The following is a 27014-nucleotide window of genomic DNA, read 5'->3' on the forward strand; positions in this document are numbered from 1 at the left end:
AAACAAAGTAGGCTAATATTTCGATGCTCAAGCTTAGTCAAATCAAAGTTCAAATACCATTTTTTAATCTTATTTTTAAACAGACGTATGATGTTCAAAAGATATTTGTAAACAGCTACTGTCATCAATATGAACCTGTTATTTTTGCTTTGTTTACACGATTCAACATTGCACTGTGTAATATCAATATTGACAACATTATCGGCGCTTTGTCGAGATGCAATGTGGTGGAAGCGAAACTGGGATGCTTCCACTTTCCGATGGGCTTCCACCTTTCCGTTGGGCTCTGCAGCCGACGGCAATCTCTGTTTCCGGTTGTCTACTCCAGTGCTCTTCAACCTTTTTTGGTTTGGTGAACCCTTAAAGTTGTTGTGACGAACTCATGCACCCTGTTTACTTAAAAGGTAAACTGAGGTAAAAGCGATATAAAAAATCATTATTTAATGACTGTTTTGTTGTTGCACATTATTAACTAACAACTCAAACCGAGGTATGATATCTTTTTCAATTGCTCCCCTCATCAATGGATCGATGTGTGTGATTGAATTTCTCTTTCGAGATTTGATTTCACACAAACAAGAAAAGCCGCTTTCGCATAAATACGTTGTTGGCATTTGAATAAGTACGGAAATTGCCCTTTCTGCTATGCTTCTGTATTCTGGCACGTTTAACAGGTGCACCCAAAAGTCAGTGTATGGTGTCTCTTTAAATAATACTTTCATACCAAAATCCGATTGGAGATCAATCAAATCTTCAATTTCTGTAGTAGGCCCGTCATAAATGAAAGGTTGTAATATCCAAGAACTGGCATTAAGTGTGGCATTCTGTTCAGCATTGAAATATTTCTCAAAGTTTTCTTGCAACAAATTAAGATGGGCATGAATAAGTGGCAACAGTTGCTCTTGACAATTGCTTCCATGTTCTTCCATGAAGTCGTGGAAAAGCGGAAAATCAGAGAAATTGTATGATGCAACTCGGTTCTGCCACAGTGGTAGTTTCTTCTTTATAGCATTGACTTTGGACATGCTTTCAAAAATATCCCCTTTCTTCCCCTGCAAATTCAGATTAAGTTTATTGAGGTGTTCAAAAATGGAAGCCATATACACAACTTTTGCCAACCAAAAATTGTCACGAAATTTGCTAGCTTGTTGGTTATGTTCCTCTGTTAAAAAAACTCCCAATTCTTCTCTAAGCAGAAAGATACCGCTAAGAACTTTGCCTCTGGAGAGCCACCGTACCTCCGTATGCAAGAGCAATTCTGTGAATGACGCGTCCATTTGTGCACACAACTTAGTGAACATCCTGCGTTTTTTTGCGCGGCTTCGAATATAGTTAACAATACCAACAACTTCCTGAATTACCTCTGCAAAAGTGGTACCGGCATCATTTTCGCCAATATTTTTTTCTTTACCTCCTCTTTTCATTTTCTTTGCGACAAGAGCTTCACGATGTAAGATGCAATGAACACCAACGCATTCAGGAGAAAGTTCTTTTATTTTTGTTACGACACCGTTGATGGATCCTGTCATTGCAGCTGCACCATCAGTGGTAACTGATTTACATTTTTCCCAACTGAGTACTTTCTCCTTCATATAATCATCCAATTTCTCAAAAATAGAATTGGCGGTTGCATTCACTCCCAACGGTTTACAGAATAAGTAATGCTCTGTAATTGTTTTATGTGAAATATCAGCAAATCTACAAAACACAATGAGTTGAGCTTCTGAAGATATATCAGTTGTTTCGTCTAACTGGACGGCAAACGAAGGCGCTTCCTTCAACTTTTGTATCAACTGATCCTCCAAGTCTGTTGGTATACTTTGACATCGGCGATAAACTGTAGTATCAGACAGAGAAATTTTTGAAACTCTATCAACTGCTTCTTTACCACCATGAATCAAATCTGCTGCTACTTTAAGACGTGGTAATACTACTGATTCTAGCTCTGTATAAGGACGTTTGCTTTTAAGAACAACATGAGCCATCCTGAACGAAGCTAACACAATGTCTTTACTCTGTTTGCCTATCATTTGCAATTCAAAGGATCTTTGTTGCTTACGAATTGATGATAACTGTGAGTCAAAAAACTCCTTGGACTTCTACTGGTGTTTAGGATGTTGTTTTTGAAGATGCAGCTCGAGTTTGGAAGGAACAAGATTGCAGTTGGCATACTTGACTGCACAAAACAGACAACTAGCCGATGGATACTGATTGTGTTTATCATCTGTTGAAAGATGGAAACAGTACTTCACATAATCCTCATTCCATCTTCTTCGTTTTGGCGTGGACACTGTTTGACTTTTGCGTTTCACATTTCTCCCGCCTTTGCAAGCAATCGACGTCAGAGGAGTTTCAGTTTCCGTTGCACAGCTTTGGCCATCATCATGCCTTGCACTGCCTTCGTTTTGCTGAAAGACACTACCCTCGCTCGTTGATACAGAAGTTGAAGTTTTCGTAAAATATTTGAATAGAGACATCACAGACAAAATAGTTAACTAAATAATAATATTATACATAAAAAACAAAAATCAAATTAGACATCAACATTTAAAAAAATACAGAGGATTGTAGTAGCATTGCGGTCTATAAATACACAGTCAATATAGTCCACGGGTCGGCAACCTTGAGCATTGAAAGAGCCATTTGGTCTCGTCTCCATCAAACTAAAACCTGCTCTGAGCCGCACCATCTAATTGACTGCTTACAGCAAAAACCTCCTCTGAGCCGCACCATAAAATTGACTGCTTACAGCAAAAACTTAACGCTTACAGGAAAGCCTTTTGTTCGAGTTATTCTCTTCTTGCATTTAGCTATTATTTATGATTAATCAATACAAATCTATTCAAGTAATGCTGAAATTAAATATTTAACTACAATATTTAGCTATACTGACTAGCTACAAATTACCATTACTAGCTGCAAAGCAAACCGTAGCTACAAAGGTAAAGTGTTGCGTCTCCTATTCGCAACTATTCGGTTTTTGATTATTGCACCACAATGGTTTAATTGTGACACAAACTAGTACAAAAAAGTATCACGTGAGCTAGAGCGCAGAGATAAAAGAGCCGCATGCGGCTCCGGAGCCGCAGGTTGCCGACCGCTGATAGTTCTTCAGTTGCTGCAAAATGACTTGAAACCTACATCTTTTTTCTAATATCCTGAAAGTCAAATATTAATGGTTCATTTTTGCTCACAGAAAGTTTTTGTAAAAAGTAGGCTATCTGTTTAGTGTGACAAGTTTGTGATGCACCCGTGTATACCTTTTCGTACTGGTGCACCCCATGCATATTTTGGTGCACCCTAGGGTGCACCGTGCACACCGGTTGAAGAGCACTGGTCTACTCTACTTATGACTTAAATTTGGTACTACCCATTACTCGAAATCGATCACTGGTAGAGGCAATTATCGTAAAGTTTCTTGCCCAGAGGAACAACAGCAAGTGCGGGTGGCTGGAGTCGAACATACAGGCTCTCGACTGCGAGCCCAACGCGCTAACTACTCGGCCACTGCTACCGACATTGTTATTTTTAGTTGATATATGTAGTGTCATACGTTGTTACTTATCCAAAGCATTTCAATAAACACGTTTTAACTTTGCGTCAGTAGCCTGCGCTATCAGGACATTGTTAGTACAGGAGTATGCTTTTGTCATTGAAAATTCGAACAGCGATGAGTAACTTAAAATATCAAACAATTTCACTCTTCAGCTGTAACTCGTCAGCCAACTGACCTCGCCGGACTTGACGAAGACCAAGAAGCTTGATGCCCAATTGTTTTCCACGACAACGCTTCCCTGTCGGTGATACTGGAAGTGAAAGTTAATGATGGAAGCAGTTGAGAGCAAGTCCACCGGCCAATCTCTAAACATGCCACAAATGAACAAAAATCATTCAGCAATCAGTTTTCTGACAGATTACAAGCAATTCAAGATTTTTAAGCGTAGCCAACAAACTCACAATAGAGACAAAGATTTGATATAGAAATCATTTTGGTTTTAAATGATGGATATCTTGACAGAGGTTTTGACTGTTCAATTTCGCTCGAGGAAGCACTTTGAAAAAGCTATGTGTTTAATGGAGGGACAAATCTACAATCTAATTAATTTAGGACAAGTTTTTTTTGACCTAAAAATGGATAAAAATGACTTTTAGCAGTATAGCTCTAAGAAGGGCCATAGGTATTTCTCCCTAGAGCAGCGTACTGTTCATAATCACGCAAGAAATCAAGAGCTATTGTCAAAAGGGCACCACAGCTCAATCCACGGCACGCCTGTCAGTGTCTTGCCAAAGACACAGCCACGTGCTCTTAAGCGGTGTCGAACTGGCGCTTAATTAAGTTTCAGGTCTTTTCATGTTCATTATTTTAGAAATGTCGTCATTGTTTTGCAGTGTTTTTAATATTTAAGATGCTAAACAAAGCGTAGATTGAGATTGATGAACAGGAATTGTCTCACTTATCCTTGCTTAAAACCACACTGCAAAAAGTTAATAAAAAAAAACTAACTTTGTCGACTTTACTTGCCGTTATAGTAGTAGGCCTACACAGTACACAGGTGATCAGTACACAATGTCTGTCATTCTTTGCCTCAACCTTGTGGAAGTTTAGAAATGAGTCATGGCCATGAACACGTAGAAACTAACCGAACAACTACGATATAAATAACAGCAAATCTGGATGCTGACTCAAAATTTTTATAAAAATTCAGTTTTAATCTGATGAATTTTATCAAATACAAGGTGTGCAACTGTGCATGTTGATAATATAGGCTAAAACATTATTGGGCTAAAAAGCACAAAACAGATCAAACAAAGTTTGAATTTGTCAAATGTCCTGGGTGGCAAGTCCTCTAGGCCCCTTACTAAACTATTCCCTTTTATAGACTTCGAATTTTACATTGTTTATTTTGTCATAGAAACTTTGTTTTTTTGTAAACTCTAGCGCCGTCGCACAAATTTCAATTTATTTCGCTGCTGGCGAAAACATAGGAAAAGATTTTCTACCTTTTTAAGGCGCTAAATTATGCCGATTGTTTTTATCATACCTTGTATAAAGTTGATCAAGAGATCATCGAATGACAAACCAGAATTTAAGATATTAGCCCAGTCGGTCCATCTGAAACTAGTTTGCGACTATCAAGAAACTTACAAGAGGATTGGAATCTTTTTACAGCATCCAATAATTTCTTCGCGTTGCTTGTAAAGCGGACCACGAATTATAGCATCAAAGTCTTCACGATAAATTACCAGCAGTTCAACATCGTTCTTGCAGACGACCGACGCTGTTCTTGCGGTCTTGTTTAAAAGTGCCACCTAGAGATATTGGATTCAGATGATTTCTGTTAAAATCTTATTGGAAAGTTTAGACCACATATTGCTGAGCTATAGGAAGTTATAAAATTGTCGCCAATTCAAAATATGATACAACTCAAAATTCTTGCAAATTCTATTTTGGAATATTGACGTTGCAGTATTTTTTCAATAACTTAAAATATCCTGGAACTTGCATTTCGTTAAACGATATTCTTGGCCACCGACCGCCTTGATCACTTTTGACCAACCTAAAAAATCTAGTTGTATGAGCACACAAAACTAGCAGTCAATAAAAGCATTTTGTGCCACACGATTGTAACATTGACCAAATAGAGCAGGGGTTCCACATGTCTTGGCAATGAAACCAAAAATCAGCAGTACCGATCAGGGAGCCTCTTGTCGTAGTCCGCGGAACATCGCCAACTTGATGTGGTGGAAGGATAGAGCGTCGGCCCCAAAAGCTTCAACAATAACCAGGGAGCAGTCTCAATGCGCAAATTTACATATTTACAACATTGACTTATCATTACGCGCGCGGAGCATACGGGCGGCTATGTGAACTGACCTAGGCCTACCATTACGTAAAAAAGACAATTTTCGTGTTTGTTTTTACTGCTCGCTATTACTCTAAATACTTTTTGACCTATGATCTAGTTTAGGGGTGACCAGACTGCGGCTCTCGAGCCACATGCGGCTTTTTGAGCCTTTGATTGCGGCTCTTTAATGAATTCGCATTGATGATTTAGGCATGCATTTTCCCGGTCTTGACGAAACCTTATTCTCAACTGGAAGACGATGAGTGGATGCACGATCTCATGTTTCTTACTGACGTAATGCATCATTTACAAAGTTTAAACTTGGCACTCCAAGGCAAAGATCAACTATTCAACTTGTTTCAGACCTTTCTCAAAAAATGTTCCGTTTTTCAAAATAAACTCAGACTTTTTCAAATGGATTTACTTTCTAAAACATTCGATCCCTTTCCTAATCTGAGAAAGATAAATGTGGAAATAAAAGAGGAGAAAGTGGAAGAATACAAAGGCAAACTTCAAGAACTGTTTGGTGAATTTCAATCTATGCTTCAAGACTTGCAAATTTCAAGACTTTGCAAACCTTGTTTTTCCTTTTTTGTAAACCCGTTTGTGGTTGATGTGATCACCGATGGATGTACGATGGATGATGTACGTAGGGTGGCAATTGACTTGTAGACCGTATGGTCGTTTCGTTGTCTCCCTGTCGGTATGGGAACTTGTGTAACTTTGCATTGTGTACATTAATTGCATATTTCAAACATGTACCTATGTTCCTGTTACTGACAAATAAAACATTGATTGATTGATTGATTGATTCCTGAACCATTTGTAAGTGAAAAATCTGTTGTGAAAATGGAACTGTTGAAAATGCAGAAAGATTTCGCTTTGAAAATGGTCCATAAATCTCTGAGAGAGTTGAGTTCTGGAAATAAGTCCCAGAAGCAAAATACCCGAACCTTACGAAAACAGCCATCCGGCTGACTTCTATTTTTAGCACAACATACTGCTGTGAGTCATTTTATTCCGTGATGAAATTTGTAAAGTCAAAATACCGTTCAGTTTTGACAATTCAACACTTGAAGGAACTGCTTCAAAATTCTTTAACATCATATCAGCCTAATTTCAAACATCTTGCATCCCAGGTGGAGACACATGGTATCAGTATCACCACGCAGCACCAATATTAATCAATAGCTACACTTCATTGTGAGTGAATAAATTCGTATTTTTTTATTGTGCTTGTGTTGTGGCTCTTTTAAAACTGGATTTTGTTTTATGCGGCTCGAACATGAAGCAGGTCTGGCCACCCCTGACCTAGTTAATGTGTTGGATTGCATGAGGATGCATGAGAATAACAGTACTCAATTTGTAGCTGCAGATTTTTTCGCATTAAATACCTAGTTTTACTTTAGATCTACAGTATTGCTTTGTTTTATATAACATGTTATTTATTTTATTGTACTTGGCATTACATTACATGTTATTTAAGCAAGATTTTACTACTAGGGGTGGAATACAAATTTGATTAAGTCTACAGTAACGCTTTCAATACCGAAACAACAAACCTCCCCGAATACTTCTCCCTCTCTCAGCTCATTGACTGTTTGCGTTCTCTCTGCACCTCCCTCATCAATTTCTCTAGCGTTTATCAGGCACGTTCCCGATAAGATGATGTAGAATGCAGACGGTGGATGACCTGGGTAGAGGTGATTATCAAGCTCTGCTAAAATCTCCAAACTGTAGTTTTTAAAATTTAAAAACCACAAACAATCATTTTCAAGAATCCAGTATGCTTTTAAATAATTTAAAAATTTACGTTTACGTTACTTACGTTATTTTTTACATTTTAAGACAGGGCATTCTCGTATGCCACAGGCTAGGGTTCTCAACCTGGGGGCCATGGCCAGTGCTGTGTTAAACCCTTTGTGGGCCCCGGGGCCAGAATAATTTTGGGCCCTCTATCGTCAAGCAGACCTATAGTGTTGTGTAGGCTATTCTTTCACTGCACCTATGTGGGAATTTGGTTCACTTAAATAAACTTTCTTACCAGTTTATAAAACAGCACAAGTGTAAGTAAACGCAAATACAGGTCTATCATTTCTTAGCTACACCTTTGCTCAGATTGAAAGCTAAAAGTGTTAAAAATTTCTAATAAAAAAAATTCTGCCAATGGAGTATGGTCAGGGCCCACAAGAGGGGGGGGGACAACCGGTGCATTGCACCGGGGCCCGGTGAGTTCAAGGGGGCCCGACAAAATGTCTAAATTCACGCGATGAAAAGATTGATTTCAACGATTTTGCATAAAATATTGTTTTTATATTAGTTCCGTATGTCAAATGGGGCCCCCTTATGGGTAGCCTAGGGTATGCCTTTTTTTAAATTACAGAATTTTCAATTTTTTGACTTTAGGGGGGCCCGAAAAAATGTTTAAATTTGCATGCTCAGGTCGATTTTGCATAAAATATTGTTGTCACAATCAATGTGCGAGGTCTTACGACGGGCCGCTTGTATCTCGATCGAGCGTGCTGTTTTGATTGTAAAACTCTTATGCTATAGGTTATCATCGGTCATTATCCTGAAGTAACCTCTGATTACGAAATCTGTATTATGTAACGTGTATTCTAGGTCATTCGATTGCTACGTGCAGTTCTAGAGTCTTCTTTAAACTTGCTTGTTTATGCCGCTCAATGCAACGTGACCGAACGATGAGTTCGTGTGATGCAACATTACGTAACCTTCTCGAAGTTACTAGACCGAACAAACCTTTTATAAATAGTGGTGTAATTTGCGTAATGTGTTGCGTTGTGTTATGAGTTGTGGATTGGTAGTTGATGCAGAAATTATTGTTGATTGAGAGTTGAAGTAATCGAATACAAGTAGATGAGAATTGGTGCTGATATAAATTGTGTTCGAAATTAGAGTTATTTGAGAAGCCGTTCGTTGGAGTCCTTCAAGCGTTTTTATATATCCTCTCAACAGTAGAACTATCCGTGAATTTAATTGACTGCTTTTCGGTTTGACCCATTAAACTACGTCATTGAACCTTTCCAAGTCTTTTTCCTGGTAAGAGATAGAAAGAAATCGTGACATTCTGGGGGCTCGTCCGGGAAACCGAAAAACCGAAGAAAAAGCGAAGATTTAACCGAAAAAACGAAGAATACCGAAGGATTTATTGAAAGAATAATAAATTAACAACAAGCTGTCAAGATGGCGGATACTGTCAAACATGAGATGATTGAAGACTTAGGGAGCATGGCTGAACGAATGGGGCTGACTGGTAATGAGAAGTCTCAGTTTGTGATGGAAGAGTATCACAAGATAATGGACCAAAAAGCTCAGCGAGAAGTAGACGAAAGAGAAGATAGAAGAGCTGCTCGTGAAATAAGGAAAGCAGAACTTGAAGCTGAAGAAAAACGAGCACAGCGTGAAGCAGAAGCTGAAGAAAAACGGGCGCAGCGTGAAGCAGAAGCTAAAGAAAGAAGAGCGCAATATGAATTGGAAAAGTTAAGAATTGATTTAGAAAGACAAAAGCTGGATATTGGTGAGCGATCTAATTCTACTAACGATAATGCTCGAGATGTTATTGTGGCGCAAGTTAGACGTCCAGATTTGCCATCATTTGTTGAAGAAAAAGATGAGTTGGATAGTTATTTGTTAAGATTTGAAAGATATGCTACAATAGCCAAATTGGAGAAGTCGACGTGGGCTACCCAGCTAAGCATGTTATTATCGGGACAAGCTCTTGATGTATATTCAAGACTTTCACAAGAAGAGGCCATGAATTACGACAGATTGAAGTTAGCTCTGTTAAAGCGATACAATTTTACCGAGCATGGATACCGTCAAAGATTCCGCGAGGCAAAGCCTGAACGACACGAAAGCCCAGGTCAATTTATTGAACGTTTAAGAAACCTTTTGTTAAAATGGTTTGAACTTTCGGGGGCCGATCAATCATTGAACGGATTGGCAAACCTTATAGTTAAGGAACAATTCACAGATTCATGTTCAAAAGATCTGTCTGTTTATTTAATGGAGAGAAGTCCAAGGACTCTAGAAGACATAGCCAGTGTGGCGGAACAATATTTAGTTGCTCATGATGAGAAGTTGTCGACCGAAGAGACGTTGTCATCCGATAATGACGAGGAGCAAACAAATAATTTTAAAGAAGGTGCGGTTCCAAGAGAAGTACGTTGTTTTAATTGTAATGGCTAGGTCATAAGGCTGTTAACTGCCGGAAGAAGACTAACAGAAATCATCAGGAATCGAGGAAGTGGTGCAATCGTTGCAATAGGCAAGGACACGAAGCGAAAGAATGCAAGGACAAGTCTTTTTCCTTACCCAATCAGTCTGGAAAGAATAAAGACACGGACGTTTATCGAGGTGGTTGTGCGATAATGATTCATGAACCAGCGTTTGACGAGGAGAGACCGGATGAAGATGTTTGCGAAGAAATAATACCTGAAGATTACCTGCCAGTAGTAGATGGAAAAGTTGGAAACAAAAAGGTAAAAGTTTTACGTGATTCTGGGTCTACGGGTATAATGGTGAGGAGAAATTTGGTTAAAGACAGTCACTTAACGGGAAAAACTGGAATTGTGATGTCGATAAATAACACTTCAATCCAAGGACCGTTAGCGAAGATATCTATCGAAACTACATATTGTAGTGGGACTGTGAAAGCATTATGTTTGCAAAACCCTTTAGTTGATCTTATAATCGGAAATGTTATTGAGAGAAATTCTGAAGTTACTTGTTATTCTTGTGGCAAGAATGGTCACTTTGCTCGAGATTGTTCTGCAGATAATCAGCGACAATCTCACGGTCATGGATAGAATGAGCGCGAAGAACCGAGGAGAAGAGGCAGGCGACGACCATTTGGAGTTTGCTATAGATGCGGTAGACGCGGACACTTCGCCAGGGAGTGCGTTGCTGACGGCGGACATTCGAAAAACAGACGTTGCCGTGACAACCACTGCTACCGATGTGAGGAGATTGGACACATAGCCAGGAGCTGCCCTTTTGATGAAAAGGCTTGCTACAACTGTCATAAAGAAGGTCATCTCGCCAAGGACTGTCCGGAGAGGAGGTGTTTCCGATGTAAGAAGATGGGTCATCTTGCTCGCCGGTGCATTGAAGACATTGAGGTCGATGAAAACTTTCACATTAAACGTAACTACTGTGTGGAGAAAAGCTATCGTTGGTAGGTCATGCAACGATGGACTAATGAGAACTGTTTTATTGAGTAATTAATTGTTTTGTGGTGTGTTTTGTATTGATTGTGTTGTAATATTGTTTGCAACAATATTCTAAGGGGGAGTGTATGTCACAATCAATGTGCGAGGTCTTACGACGGGCCGCTTGTATCTCGATCGAGCGTGCTGTTTTGATTGTAAAACTCTTATGCTATAGGTTATCATCGGTCATTATCCTGAAGTAACCTCTGATTACGAAATCTGTATTATGTAACGTGTATTCTAGGTCATTCGATTGCTACGTGCAGTTCTAGAGTCTTCCTTAAACTTGCTTGTTTATGCCGCTCAATGCAACGTGACCGAACGATGAGTTCGTGTGATGCAACATTACGTAACCTTCTCGAAGTTACTAGACCGAACAAACCTTTTATAAATAGTGGTGTAATTTGCGTAATGTTTTATTATGATGATTATTCTATGAGTTGATTATGAGAGTTGTGTTATGAGTTGTGGATTGGTAGTTGATGCAGAAATTATTGTTGATTGAGAGTTGAAGTAATCGAATACAAGTAGATGAGAATTGGTGCTGATATAAATTGTGTTCGAAATTAGAGTTATTTGAGAAGCCGTTCGTTGGAGTCCTTCAAGCGTTTTTATATATCATCTCAACAGTAGAACTATCCGTGAATTTAATTGACTGCTTTTCAGTTTGACCCATTAAACTACGTCATTGAACCTTTCCAAGTCTTTTTCCTGGTAAGAAATAGAAAGAAATCGTGACAATTGTTTTTTACATGAATATTAGTTTTGTATTTTGAATGGGCCCCCTCATGGGTATGCCCTTTTTTAGAACAACAATATTTTCATTTTTTGCGTTCAGGGGGCCAATAAAATGTTTAAATTTGCGTGTTAAGGTCAATTTTGCATAAAAATTTTTTTAATATTTTGAAGTTGGTATTTCTTATATGAAGTTGGTATTTCTTATATTGAAGTTGGTATTTCTTAATGTCATGAACAATAGCAATGCATTCATCCTAAGTTTGCTGCCCTAGTCTCTGCAGATTTCAAGGTCAGAAATGGTATTGTATGTTAATGTAAAGCTGTAAGCACACATATGCAATGCTATGTCAGCCATGTCGGATGGTACGGTATTGCAATTTTTATCTTCAAAATGGCTGATTTTACCCACTTGTTGCCATGGTTACAATCAGGTGTTGCCAGAGTTAGGAAGGGTTAGAGTTAGGAAAGGTTAGGGTTTTGATCTTTGCCTAGGACTAAAAAAAATATCCAAAATACAATTTTTTGTTTTCAACAGCTATAAACTTTTCCTCAAATTAGGGCAGAATTCCATATCTGACAATGCTATTGAGGCTATATTTACACTATGTAGTGTTTTAGCATTTTACAGCATTTTATCTTTGTGTATAACTAGTGTGTATCTGTGAATTTAAAGTTATATTTGCAATAGTGCATTGTTTGTGAAATAATGGAGTGTTAATACTTCAACCTAATTTATCCTTTGTAAGAACGCGCACCGCAAATTTTGCTTGTGATTGGTGAGATATCAATGGACAGGTCGCGCTGGGGGGCCCGGCAGCAACATCTGCACCGGGGCCCGTCAGGGCTCTTGGAGGCTCTGAGTATAGTCACAACGCGATAATACCACCATGCCACGCGTAATTTTGATTGTTTGAACTTTGCCGTGCGGTACCACGCAGATGAAACCTGAGGATGAAACCAAAACTGTAGAAATTATTAATTTTCATTCAGATTTGGTCATCTGGTAACATTATTGTTTTTCACCATTTTTATGGTTTATCTGGCAACTCTACTTGTTCTGTGAACCAAGGTAAACTAAAAACATAGTGATTGTAATTTGTAAACAAAACAATGTAAAGCGTTTTGAGGATCAGGTGTTCAATTATTCGTATTCAACATTATTTCATTCCAAGGCAAAGCTTTCATTATTTTTTGCAGGCATTCAAGTTAATTAAAGCTTTTAGGAATGGTAGCCTAGGTTAGTGGCAAGAATAAACAGGTCACTTGTGATAAGAATGATTTGATTTGATTGAATCTTTATCCTCGGACTGGGAAAGCTTCTTGAGGAGCTTGATCCTGGCAGTTTCGCATACGGTACTTGTAGAATGTAGAGGCTTTGAATCACTGACGCAGGCCCGGTCACCGAGATTGACAGAGTGAAGTGTCCGATTAACATAGATATGCCAGGCCTATAAGGTATTTGAAGATAAGAGCAATTTCATGTGCTAATATTCAGAAAAAAGTAAATACAGAAGAACGTTTCTGCTAGAAGTACCCAGCATTCGATAAAAGGCAACTCAGATGAGCTATCAAAGATGGATAATAAGTGCTGCAAGTTACTCAATTGCCTAAATAGGCCCTAAATTTATTCCAAAATTTGCTTTCATTTAATAGATTCCCTTGCATTTGATGTGCCCTTGCGCAAGTGCACTCTTATTTTTTGTGGTACAGGGACAGTGTGACATTTTGAGATGTTTTGCGTTGCAGTGTACGGGAAGACATTGCAGTGCGGCAGCGGACAGGTTTTTTCTGCTCGTGCCATCACTAGTCAAGGATATTTATAATTACGGTATTGTATATAAATGTTAAAAATGAAATGATACGGTAATTAAACTATCAAAAATGCTATTTTGGCTACACCAAACAATTTTTTAAAACAAAACACTTTTATTGATGAGAATAAATTGAATGGCCTATGTGAATTCACAAAGGGCCCAACTCCATTTTTTTTCATTTCACTTTTTGTGCATTCCGATTTCTTTCAATGAAAAGAAATTTAATGTGTGAATTCAAAAGGGCCCTCCAGTTTTTTTCATTAGCCCTACACTATTTGTGCTTTCCAATATCTTCTAAATGATATGCTTCTTACCAGTATGTTTAAGAATACAATCATTATCGAAGTTTCAACACCAAAGTAAATGACCAAAATAATTAAAACGGTTGTGAAAAAACACTTTGTGGCAATTGGGCCCTTCTTGAATTCACATATTCAATTGCATCCCACCTGCTATATGTTAAATACATTTCTGCAGATCATGTTACTAACGTTATCGCATTTTAACTTTCTGTTAAGATAGTAATGGTGTTTTTAGAGATGTTTCAGTGTAGTAAGGGCCCAAATTTGAGAGGTTCTAGTTTAATAAAACCTAAATCATCTTTATGATGGATATGCAGTGAACTTTAGCAGCTCAAAAAAACTTTACTGAAATTCAAAAGTCTATTATTTGTGGGCCCCCTTGGCCCTCCCCTTAACACAGCAATGGCCATGGCCCCTAGTGGGCCATGAGCCTTTTTTAAGGGGACCATGGAAAAATTTGAAAAAGATTATTTTTTCTAATTTATCGTCTCTAAGTCCACTCCAACACTACAACAAAAGAAATAAATTAAAATTTAATAAAAACACTAGTACGCTTAATATATCAGAGACTTGTTTGACGATGCTCGTGGAAACAAACGTGCGATATCGAAAGAGATGGATGGACCACCGATTCTAGAAAGTGAAATACGTCACGCTATAAAGAAAGCCAAATTGAAAAAAGCTCCAGGTCCTGACGCTGTGCATACAGAAACCCTTTAAGGTTTTAGACGACTTTGGAATAAAAAAAGTTGACTGAAATCGCGAATGAGATTTATGACAGCGGAAAAATTCCGGAGGACCTATTACAATCGATCGTCATCACATTACCGAAGAAACCCGGGGCGATTGATTGCGAACTACACCGCACAATCAGTCTAATGAGTCATGTCACCAAAATTTTTCTGACCGTTTTAATCGACTACGCAGATGCATCAATCCCGAAATCTCAGATGTGCAATGCGGATTTGTGAAAGACAAAGGAACTAGAAACGCTACATTCCTAATCAGAACACTTGCTGAGAGGTCGATAGAACACAGGGAAGACCTGTACTTCTGCTTTATGGACTACAACAAAGCTTTCGACCGCGTTAGACATGAGCCACTTATGGAGATGCTTGACAGCTTAGACACAGATGGTAAAGACCTCCGACTTCTCAGAAATCTCTACTGGGATCAATCAGCAGCAGTCCGGATAGATGGCGAGCTGAGCAAGTGGACACAAATTCGGAGAGGTGTTAGACAGGGGTGCGTAGTTTCACCTGATCTTTTCTTACTCTACGGCGAAATGATCTTACGACATCTAGATGACGAAGAAGGCGTCTCTGTAGGCGGACAACACTTCAACAACATAAGATACGCAGACGACACAGTACTAATCGCCACATCAACCTCCAGTTCACAAAATTTACTCGACATAGTCATTAAGCAAAGTGAGAACCTTGGACTTAATTTGAATGCAACAAAAACCTTCTGCATGACCATCTCATCAAAAGAAATAACTCCAGTATGCACTATCAAAATACAAAATACAACAGTCTCACAAGTAAATAGTTTCAACTATCTGGGTTCTATGGTCACTTCGAATGGTCGATGCTGGAGCGACGTAAAATCAAGAATTGCACAATCCAAACAAGCTTTCATCAAAATGGACAAAATACTGAAATCTAATTCAATCTCTCTAAACACTAGAATAAGAATTTTACATGTGTACATTTGGTCAGTTCTGCTATATGGCTGTGAATCCTGGACTGTATGCCCGAAGATAGAGAAGAAGATCAACAGTGCTGAAATTTGGTTCATTCGTAGAATGATGGGAATTAACTGGATGAATAAAATCACTAACGAAGAAGTGTGGAGACGCTCTGGGTGCACCCCTGGTGTCCTCATCACAACTATCAAAAAAAGGCAAATGACATTTATCGGGCATGTCTACCGCAAACACGGAATTGAACACTCGGCAATGATGGGGCGATTTCCTGGTCAGAGGCACCGGGGACGTCCACGTTTGGAAATCTTCAAAAATCTTTCAACATGGACAAACCAAAATTTTGAAAACCTAATTAGAAGTATGGACAATCGATCGTTGTGGAGACTCACGGTAGCCGACGCCTTATTCAGGCATGGCCGATGGTGATGATGAGTACACTTTGCCCAATCTTTATGAAATGGTTTTTAATTCCCAGTTGTTTCAAAAATAATAATAAGATAATGTTTCTTAGTTTTTTCAAAAGGTTGAAAAATAGGGGGCCATTGATTTATCAAAATTTTCAAAGGGGGCCACAGTGTAAAAAAAGGTCGGGAATCCCTGTTTTAAGGAGTAAATAATAATGAATGCAATAGATTCCATGCTACCTGTTTGTCACAATCAATATGCGAATCCTCACGGAAGGCTACATTATGTGTCTTGACCAAGCGTACTGTTTTAATTGTATAATTCTTACGAAATGTTTTTATCGGTTATTATTCTGTAGTGACCTTTGATTGCGAAATCCTTATTATGTGACGTATGTCTAGAAGATTCTGCATACGTGCAAGACTAGAAGGTTCTCCGCCCAGATCGAACAATTTGTCAGGTAGTGGGTTGTTATTACGTCACAAAGATGTTTGAGGGTAGTAAAACTTGACCAGGACAATGACTTCTTATGACGTAACATTATAGTACCTTCTGGAAGTTACTGGTCAAAACAAATCTGTTATAAATAGTGGCGTAACTTGCGTAATTAATTATTGAGATTGAAAATTGAATTAAAGTTGAAGTTATTGAATACGGGTAGATGAGAGTTGGTGCTATTATAAATTGTGATCGAAATTAGAATCATATGAGAAGCTGTGAGTGAATCATGTTAAAGTCGATTACAATTACATTACAATTAAGAGTTACAAGCGTTGAAAATCTATTGCCATTCACAGCAGTTACTTTGATTATTTGTTGGAGGTGCTGAACCATCCGTTAAAGTTCTGCAAGAATTTTCATTTATCATCTCACAAGTAGAACTATTCGACCATTTATTTGCTGTTTACGTTTGATATCCGAATAAACTATGTCATTAACCTTTCCCAAGTCACTTTCCTGAAGAGATAGAAAGAATCGTGACACTGTTACAACAAGTCAGCACCACATGTGAAATGACCATATTTCAATTGTAGCCTACTGGTCCAATAAAACTAATATGAACATTGTTTCCAACTACTTTCTCAGCAACTGCACCCACACAATCAATCACATCACGGGTGGAGGTGCAAGCGACATTTTGAATATCTTGCTGATAAGTTACTACATGGTAAATATTTTAATTTAAACTGAAAAATCACATAACGTATTGTGGTATACTGTAAACTAAATGATGACTTGACAGGCTTTTGTTCTCACCAGCTTACCCTGCTTAATGATTGCTCTCCTTGCCTCATAGGTTTGATAGATCATCACTTGGCACATTTTCATACGGATGTGAAGAGGATGTTTAGAGAAAGCGGCCTTGTTTTGCACTAGCGTATGGATCTGCAAACATTACTGGATCAATGCTGCATTTATATAGGCGATTTGAATTACTGTATAACTTATTTGAGTAATATAATGCAAGCCACTATGTGCCTCTATACTGTAGACCTTCTATCGTATTGTTTTAGGGTGCAAGGCGAGAACAGAAGTTTTTAGGTGAATTATGTTGGTTGGTTGGTTTTGAATCGTTACCCTCGGACTGACAAAGCCTTGATCGATTATTCCTTGTAATTTCGCATTCTTGTAGAGGCTTTTGACGCAGGGCCGGTCAGCGAGATTTGCAGAGTGAAGTTTTCCGATTATTATTGAAGTGTTGTTGCCGGGGAATTATTTCATTCATTAGGTGCCGCTGAATGGAAAGCAGTCTTGAAATGCGTTACTCAAGCGCACACCCCGAAAGTCGAACCAGCGCCGCTTGATTTTGAAGCTTTTTCGTTCCAAAAACTTTTCGTTGCAAAAATGGAAATGTTTAGGCCTCTTAAAGATGGGTATCCTATTATTTGAGAGCAAAATGGGAATCAATGCGAGAAGCTAAAAAATGTTTGATTTGTGGACAGGCTTAAACCTCTACCCTATTGCCTACCGGAAAGTATTTTATGCTCTAATGCCTTTATCTCTCAAAGAAAAATAGTTTGCTTATATTTGTATGCATATGACTCCCGTGCACCGCTCATAACAGCGTAGCGGCCGACAGTTTGACCTGTGACCTCTGGCCTTATTTCCATACATCAAAAGGCCATGAGCACACCACCGCCTGGCAGAATGACCATAGACCTTGGCATGTTTCCAGTTTGTATTCAGCTTGTTTCAAAATAGATTCGTTTTTACTCAGGGTATTTGAAAATAGACTAGCATTGATTTAATAGCTCTGACTAGTGATAGTCAAAGCGACGACAACGGAAACATTTCTACACAATCTAACCATCTTAACGTGTCTTCTGGTACGGGCTGCAGGGGAAATAGCAAGAAGCTTCTTCAATTTGCTGCTTCCTTTGTTGGCCTGTCAAAAATTATAACAAGGTTAGGTAACCCAAATGCAACCTCCACTTCTATAGTGATAGACTACTACTTCCAGAACTGTTGTATTTCCAGACGTTTAATATAAAATAAGCAATAATAATAGTAGTAGCCAACCAAGTGAGAAAACCATTTACCTCTTGTTACTCACTGATTCACTGTATCAAAGCAACACAATATATAGTAAGTAAGAAAGAAACGCAAAACAATCAACTAAGGAACGTGGTACAGAACGCTTAATTGATTACACGCGTTGTGCGGTGGTAATCAATTCCAGCGTCTGTACCAGAAAACGCTGAATGTAATTATGTAGTGAAGCAGGTCACAAGTTACATAAAATCAACGTAAATAAAATGACGACTATAACAAGAACTTTCATAGAAGCATAGATTGCTTTTGCTGGAATAGCAGCACATTCTAGGGCTAGGCATATACAGTACAAATACATACAGCCAAAGATGTTACCATTGGCAAGGACAATCTATAACAAATCGACTCTACCGTGTGTTGCAGTAATCAACAATGTGCTAAGCTTGTTTCCCACTGCTTTTTTTCAGTGCATCTCAGGGTGCACTTTTTTACTGATAGAATTCACAAAAGTTCTTTCGACGAACGCATTGATAAACTGAGATGTTGAATCTCGCTACTGCGAGTACTATAAAAAAGACCTTTGACAAGTGTTGTTTTCAGTCCTTTCAGTACAATATATTTCTATTTTCTGGAACACTGAGGAGCACCATGTTTACCGGATATACGAATCAGGCCCGTAGTTGCCGGGGGGGCTTGGGGGGCAATGTCCCCCAAGCTCAAAGCTTTTAGTTATTTCCTTGTAGAAACAAAAGCATTTTAAAAGGTTTGTCTGACAATCTGCTGCGTTTGGGACGCATAATGTCCTTTCCAAGCGAAAAAATGCGTTCCACAGCCGCGCTGGATGGTATTGGTGCCTAAAGATATGGCCTGATTTGTCACATTTTGCAGAAATTTCCAGGTTTATCTAACTTTGGGCGAACGTTTAAATAATTTTTTTTTTAAATTAGATTTTTACGCTTTCTTTATTCTTTTCCCTAAATGACACAATAGGTTTTAACATCCTCACATGTTGAAAAACAAAGAAAATTTGATTTTGTAAATTTTAGTCAGATTGTTAATTTTCAATAACAGTCTGATTTTGCGTTTTTCTGCTTACTTTTTCTCATTTGCTACTGCTTCCCCAAGGCAACAAAAAAGTTTTTTGTCATTAAGAAACCGCAAAAAGTAAAAACATCTCAAAAAATGTCAGTCAAGCACTAGCAGTAGCTGTAATCAAAATCTGCAAAATGTGACAAATCAGGCCGCATCTCCAGGTGGCCATGGTGTGTTGTATTTCAAAAACATGCCTTGAAAACGTTTACTCTGAAAGGTATCACTATTCTAAGCGTGCTGTGATGGTTTAGCATATATAGCCTAAATCTTTTAACGAGGTCCACTGCACCAACATCGCTCTTTTCAGGGGCACAGAGCTCTTGAAATAAAGTATCTTCAACCTCCGTGATGACATTCATTAATTTTTCGCTTTCTCTCTCTGATCCCTCGTGCTCGATACTGATCCCTCGTGCTCTTTGTTTCAAAGTTCTTAAAATCCACATTTTCAACTGCTTAAAATTTTTATTTTTTGTCCTGAAAACACCAGGAATGGCATTTTAGAGCATATAAAAGTGCAAAATTTTCTGGGGGGGCATGACCCCAGACCCCTCTAGGAGGCTCGCGCCTTCGGCGCTCGTCCGTTTCTGTCACTTTATGACGTCATATTTAACATCACCGTTTACAGCACCCCCATGGCCAAAAGTCACGAGCCGCCACTGGAGCATAGCCTTTTACTTCGCAACAGCTTTTGAGCCTCCCCCCCCCCCAAGCTAAAATGTATAACTACGGGCCTGGAATATGTCATGATTTATTTTGTGTTGGCTTGCATCTGCTCAAGGATTTTAAGAACTGCATACTTTTTCTACTTTGTATCGTCGTAAAACCATGCTTGTGGGAACCAAAAGTTGGAAGATATTGTAAACTATTCAGTAAACTATCAACAAAAATGTGGCAGAAAAAAAGCTAATTTTTTTTTGTATCTTTCCTTCAATATCCAAGCAGTATGGTGTTGGGTGAGAAACATCCAACAAGCAACACAACACTTGATGGAATTCAAGAAGACTTCTTCTTTTTGTTTCGTGTGAGACAGGATTATTGAGATTTCAGGGCAGGTAATGGAAAGCCATGTGAGTGTAGCTTCGTCTAGTTCTGCTATGCCATGCATTCCATTTGGAGACTTTGGAAGAGAGCGACTTCTGTCCCAGTTCTATTGAGCTTGACCCAAGTCGTCCGGGCAGTTCCATACCAGGGTGGCGTCCCACCGGGTGAGGCAGGATAAAACCGTGGAGTTTGATATCGGTGGCACACCATGCTGTGTTACAAGTGTCTTCCATATAATACGCTGCACTGGTACGGTATGATCACTGAATGGCTGTAATAATTCAGGGGCAGCTGGTACAAAAGGGGTGTCTTGACTTCAATACCCGGAAAGATTCCTGAGGTGGGACGCTGAGTTTTGCGTAGAGCAAGTGATCAGGATCTTCTGCCGGCAAGCCAGGTGTATAATGGTTCTCTTTCAGCGAAGCTCAGCCGGTCGGATGCCTGCAAGGATTGTTAAGTGTAAACCGCTATTACCACAGCAAACTCGCAGCATCAGGTTAAAACAGGTCGTTTGTATCTACATTTGAGAACTAAGCAACTTTCATGCTGCTGAAAGCGAAACTCAATCTATTGCATAATACGCTACATTTGCTTTGAAAATATTTTACTTCCGTGAGAATCCAAGTTGAAAGCTTTTTTGAAAATTGAATGAGGCTGTTCACCAGGCATTAAATTAAATAATATGAGATGTTCTACTAGTGCAAATTAAGCTAAACTATCACAAGATGTATACAGTGACAATCTGCTTTTATTCCGACGTTTCGTCAATCAGACACGACTGACTTCTTCAGGGGGCTAGACCAGACCTGGTCTAGCCCCTGAAGATGTCATTTATGTCTGATTGACGAAACGTCGGAATAAAAGCAGATTGTCACTGTATACATCTTGTGATAGTTTAGCTTAATTTGCACCAGTGAAAGCTTTTTTGTTGAATATCCTGTATACAGTGTAGCCTATACTATAGCTTTTGCAAAGCAAAATGCAAAGATTTCGCGTGACCACTAATTATTACTCGAATGGTCGCCTTCTTCCAGGAAACGTTTCCCACAGTACAGTTGGCTAAAAGCTACACTTGGTGTCTGCCATTGCTTCTGCGTCGGCTTGGGATTTCATTGCTTGCCCGTGGGGTGATACTATAGGCATAAAATGTTACCGACTTCTCTTTCGTTTCTGTTGCTGGGGTAAAAGCTATACGACCATCGGGGACGACGTACCGACAACAGCCTACCTAAGTTGTAGCAAAATGACAACCGCAATATTATTCAACGGTGAAAATTTCCAACTACAAATACAAACAGCGGATTTTTTTCCACTGGCTTTGTTGATTGCGATAAAATATGTAGTATCTTACCACGTAAGAAGAGCTGTAATAATGCGGATTAAAGCTGAGCTTCTTATTAAGATCATCTTGCAAATCAAGTTGCATTTGCATCAACGTGAGCGGTTCCTTTATATTCTTGTTTTTCACATACCTGAAACGTTGGAGTTTCAGCAAAAAAGAACGTGCCACTGGTGTCGCATATGTGGATGGTTGGTGAGATAGCCTATGCAAATTCTCGCCTCGCAGTTAAAGATTTACATTCTGCACGAGAAGTTAACTACCATGTCATCAATAGTCTATCAGGTGGCTATGACCGGCTGTTTGTTAGTTTTTTATTATTAAATCTTTCGCACCCAACATCATTTTGAAATGTTAAAAAGTTTTGCTTGCAGCAAAATATCTATCTAAATATCTACATCAAATACAGTTACTATTCGCTAAAAAACGTAACAGGCTGTTTCACCCTTATTGAGATTATCAAAACTGTCTTATTCATAAGCAATTAGAGCAGAAATTTACACTAAAAATCTGCATTTTTGTAGCTTTATTTTGCTTTTTATGGTACAATACTTGGGAAAAGTTACAATTATATGTTTCATAAAAGAGAAAAATAATCAACAAGTTCCAGGAAACGGCAAAATACTTCTTACCGTCTTACGACATAGGTTTTTCTGAAGCAGCTCAAAATTGTAAAAAAGTAGCAAAGAATTGCTCTATTTATGAAATCCACAAAGTGCTCACTTTTTTAGGGCAAGGCAAACTTCAACAATGATTCTCACGCTCTTTAGAAATCTCGTCAGCTTCTCTTTCGGCTGTCGAAACAATAAAAATGACGACTTCAATATCAATGTTTTCATATTTTTATAGCCAAGAAATTGTCTGAGACGAAACAAACAAATAAAAAATATGAGTAATTGGTAAGTGGGAATCTTGCAACGCGGGAAGGTTAAAAAGTGCAAAATACTCTGTCTATGCGCACACAGTTGGTTGGTTTGAATCTTTGTCCTCGGACTGACAAAGCATCTGATACAGGTGGCTATTCCTGGCAGTTTCGCATACTTGCAGGGGCTTTGAACCACTAACGCAATGCCGGTTACAAAGTTTGACAGAGTTAAGTTTCCTCTTGTTGTCTGCGAATTAATTCATCTACTAGATGGCGCTGAATGGGAGAGGAGTCCTAGTCCTGAAATGCGTTGTTCAAGCGCACCTCGAAGGCTGGGCCAGAACCAGTGAAGCTTGTTCTTGAAGTTGTCTGTGAACAAAGTCGCGCGCTTAACCAGTGAGCTAACGGGGAGAAAGGTTGGAATTGGATTTTTCTCTTGCAGTTGATAACTGAATCTAAATAATCCAGAATAAGCATAAGCTAAGTAGATGCTGAGCAAATATTTGTACGTGACGATGAAAGCTCAATAGACAGTCAGTATCGCCCCTTCTATCAGTCACTATCGCCCCTTCTATCACTACAAGTCGATTTTGATGGTGTATTATGCCAAGTTAGTCAGAATTGGAACATAAAAAACAGGCTACCCGGACTTTAAAAATGGTATAAAAATGCATTAGATAAGTAAACTCTTGTCATCCGTAAAGCGAGAAAATGCACCTGGACATCAAAATGTTGACGGTTAAGGTTTTGTTTTGTCGAATATTCAGAAGATTTCCAACTCTAACTAAGTTCGAATTATCCGTCTAGGCCTAATGGTTAATCGTTTTCAATACTAACCCAAACTATTCATATTTACTCACCGACAGTTGCGGATCACGTAAAACCGCCATTTTGCACTGAGAGATGCGGCGGCGCCGCAATCCTCCATGACGTCCTTGGCGAGATGACAAGGCTGGAATAACAAGTTGAACCAACGTGTAACAAATGGACTAAGCGACAGTTAACACCGCACCTCTTTTTGTTTGTCAAAGAAAACGTAGATTCGCAAACATAAGTTGAAGTAAACCTAAAAGTCTAGACTGTTTTTGCTACTGGTCAACTTTAATCTCGAGGTTTTATCGTGTACAATTTTTTTCTTCTTTACACGCAATTGCAAAGTAAGCAGCTTTTTATAGGCTAGCCCAGGGGTCACCAACTGGCGGCCCGCCACGCTGTATCGCTGCGGCCCGCGGAAGGTATCAGCGCACAAGTATAACCAAAAATGCTTTTCTTGAGGAGTTAAAAAGCATGAAGGCAAAAAATACTTTCCGGGAAGCATATTTTCGCTTTGCATACGATTCCACCGACCAATCAAATTGTAGTTCTCGGTAGGGGTCGCTTAATGTTATTCCAATGAAATATGGACAAATCTAAACATTTGAGAAACTTGTTTAACTAGCTCACACAAACTGATAACTAAAAATTATGCAGCACAACGGGTCAAGTATTTGAGAGGTGAAATTAATTACTTGACCCGTTGTGCTGCGTAATTTTTAGTTATCAGTTTGTGTTGAGCTAGAGCAAGTTTCTCAAATGTTTAGGTTTGTCCATATTTTGTTGCGATAGTGTATTACTATATTCTTTAGTATTTCTTTTAAAAGTATTTTTCTTATAGGCTTAAAAAGGGCTGTATGATTAGCCGAAAACATTAGCTTATTGTTTTGTTTTTATAATGTTAAATCTAGTGTTGTTGCTGGGTTATGTCTGTTTATGGTTTAAAAAAGTTACCTCTCTACCCAAATTGTACGATAGAAACGTTTTTTCGGTGATTTCCACAATCGTTTGTTTCATGGTGCCTGGTTTCTTTTTCCCTGTTATTGGAGCCTATTTTCGCTGATATGTTTGCAGGTCACCATTGTTGCCTATATTCAGGCCCCCAATCAGCAAATATTTTCGGGGAGGGCATTTAATTTTTATCAAAGAACAAACATTAAAATAATGCATTGTGACATTGTTATGTTAATGTCCACGCCCATTGATAGAGTGTGTGGCACTACCATGTTACGGTTCAGTGGTCATAACTTATGTCAATCACGTTTTTGTTTAGTACAGCATTAAAGGAAACTAGCCTTTGTAACCCTTTCTCATTTAGCTATGATCACCCAAGGAAGAAAATTACGATAATACAGTAATGTGTTCAGTCGATTACTAATAAAATACAACATCTGTAGGCTACGAACTGCATTGGCACGACTGGAGTCATAAATTAATCAATAACATATATTTACATCAACATAAACAAACAGATACATATGAATAAACTCAACACGGTAATTACAAATTACAATCCTGAAACATTTTGTTGGCTCAACAAGTTTTTATGTTTGTAGGCCCAAAGAAGTTGACTTTGCAAATGCAAAATGACATTTTAATTTAGAGCATAATGTCTATAACTTTCGACTTGATTTGGCAAGTTCGTTTAACACCACTTCCGCGCTTGGAATTTAAGTAGGCTCAGGCCCGGATTTAGGGGGGGGGCAGTTGCCCCGGGCCCCCCGACTTTTGAAGGGCCCCCTATGTGGAAAAAAATGTGATTTTGTGTTATTTTTTGCCTTTTGGCCTTTAAAGTTTCTGCAAAATGCTGTGCAGTACTGGACTGATGCTACTGTAGACGTAGAGACGGTTTTTCGCGCCATAGACGCAAAAATTTTTTGCACGGGGGCCCCCCGATCTAAAAGTGCCCCGGGCCCCCCATCAGCTAAATCCGGCCCTGAGTAGGCTACGATGGATTTGCATGAGAGCTAGTCCAGAAAGCCTGTCCTGCCCCATAGTGCTTCTAAGGTAACTTTTCAAGCGTCGTAGACAGCTAAATGTTCTTTCTGCAGAAGCAGTTGTGACTGGAAGTGTAGCCAAAATTATCAAGAGTTTGTAAATGTTTGGATAAAACTCTTTTTGGGATTCTATTGCTGACACCGCATCAATCGCACTTGTTGGCCTTTCACTTTCAAGAATTCGTTCCCACTTAATTTTCCACCTGGCAAGTTCATCTATCATGGCTTCGCAGTCAATGTCTCCTTTGTAAAATTGTACTGTATTGTCAATGTCACTATAGGCTACCTCGTTGAAGCGACATTTCTAGGCACAATGAGTTGAATTTGTGCAGCTGTTTTAAAATGCTCATGAAATCTTCCTTGCAATTCTTGTAGAAGGCCATCTACATACGGTATGTAGCCTATACAGATTGACGATAGAAATCTTCCGGATCATTTGTCTCGTAGTTTTCTCTCATTGATTGGCGACCAGCTTTCCTAGGTATTGTTATTGCATCTAGAAGCAGCTCTTGGGCCTTAGAATATATTGTTTTGAAATCAGCAACTGCATTTTCTCTGCAATCAAATACAACTGCTTGAACTCCGCTAATTTCCTTTGCACACTGTGTGAGGTCCATATTTGGAGATTGAAGAATTTTAGAAATCGGCAAAAGTAATCTTGAAAATCTGGCGCACACACAAAGAGATACAACAAATTTTGGAGAGAGCATAGCACATAAATATTGCGGTGCCTTGGGAGCAGAAGTTGTATCTGACCACTCTATCATTCCCTCAAGTGTGTCAAGCACGACAGGAAACATTTCCACAAATTTTGTGACATTCTTGTGACGATCCACTAGGGATGGTAGAACGATCCACCCACCTGGTTTGGTTTCACGCAGGCGTGTGAGTGACTTACTCCTACATGCACCCGAAATGGATTCACTGCTCTGTTGCAATGCTTTCATGCGCTTTGCTGAACCTCTAACAAATGTGGTGATGTCTTTAATTGTGCTCACGCAATTAGATATGGCAGCTACACTGGAAGCCTTACAAACAACCAGATTCAATACGTGTGAAGCACAGTGCATATACAGTACACAGCAGTAGGGTACTGTCTTTTTACATGTGCCTGCACACCATTAACGTACCCTTTCATCGATGCAGATAATGAGGATGCCAGCCTAATTTATCGAACAAAGTCGTTAGCATGGCTTCCAACCAGCGTAGCCTACTTTCGCTTTCGATAGTCTACACTCTACACTACAGTATGGCTGTAAGTGTACGACGTACGTCTATTCATAGTACATTTCATACTGCATAGAACGCTTAAAATTTTTTCAAAAATTTC

At 38.9% G+C, this 27014-nt stretch overlaps 1 protein-coding gene across 1 annotated transcript in view; it reads right to left on the reverse strand.

The window, feature by feature from the left end:
* LOC145782984 (uncharacterized) overlaps positions 1-26484 on the reverse strand; it is a 36149-nt gene extending 9665 nt beyond the window's left edge. Inside the window, exons 1-10 of the mRNA XM_082594741.1 lie at positions 26092-26484; positions 23735-23826; positions 23199-23243; positions 22733-22870; positions 22022-22142; positions 18353-18430; positions 17310-17430; positions 7409-7539; positions 5147-5310; positions 3732-3861 (exon numbers count right to left, since the gene is read on the reverse strand). Coding sequence (XP_082450867.1) covers positions 3732-3861; positions 5147-5310; positions 7409-7539; positions 17310-17430; positions 18353-18430; positions 22022-22142; positions 22733-22870; positions 23199-23243; positions 23735-23826; positions 26092-26484 — 1413 coding nt within the window. The remainder of the gene's footprint in view (positions 1-3731; positions 3862-5146; positions 5311-7408; positions 7540-17309; positions 17431-18352; positions 18431-22021; positions 22143-22732; positions 22871-23198; positions 23244-23734; positions 23827-26091) is intronic.
* Positions 26485-27014: the final 530 nt, after the last annotated feature.

Source organism: Aplidium turbinatum, chromosome 14, assembly GCF_918807975.1.
Source record: "Aplidium turbinatum chromosome 14, kaAplTurb1.1, whole genome shotgun sequence".
Taxonomy (NCBI): domain Eukaryota; kingdom Metazoa; phylum Chordata; class Ascidiacea; order Aplousobranchia; family Polyclinidae; genus Aplidium; species Aplidium turbinatum.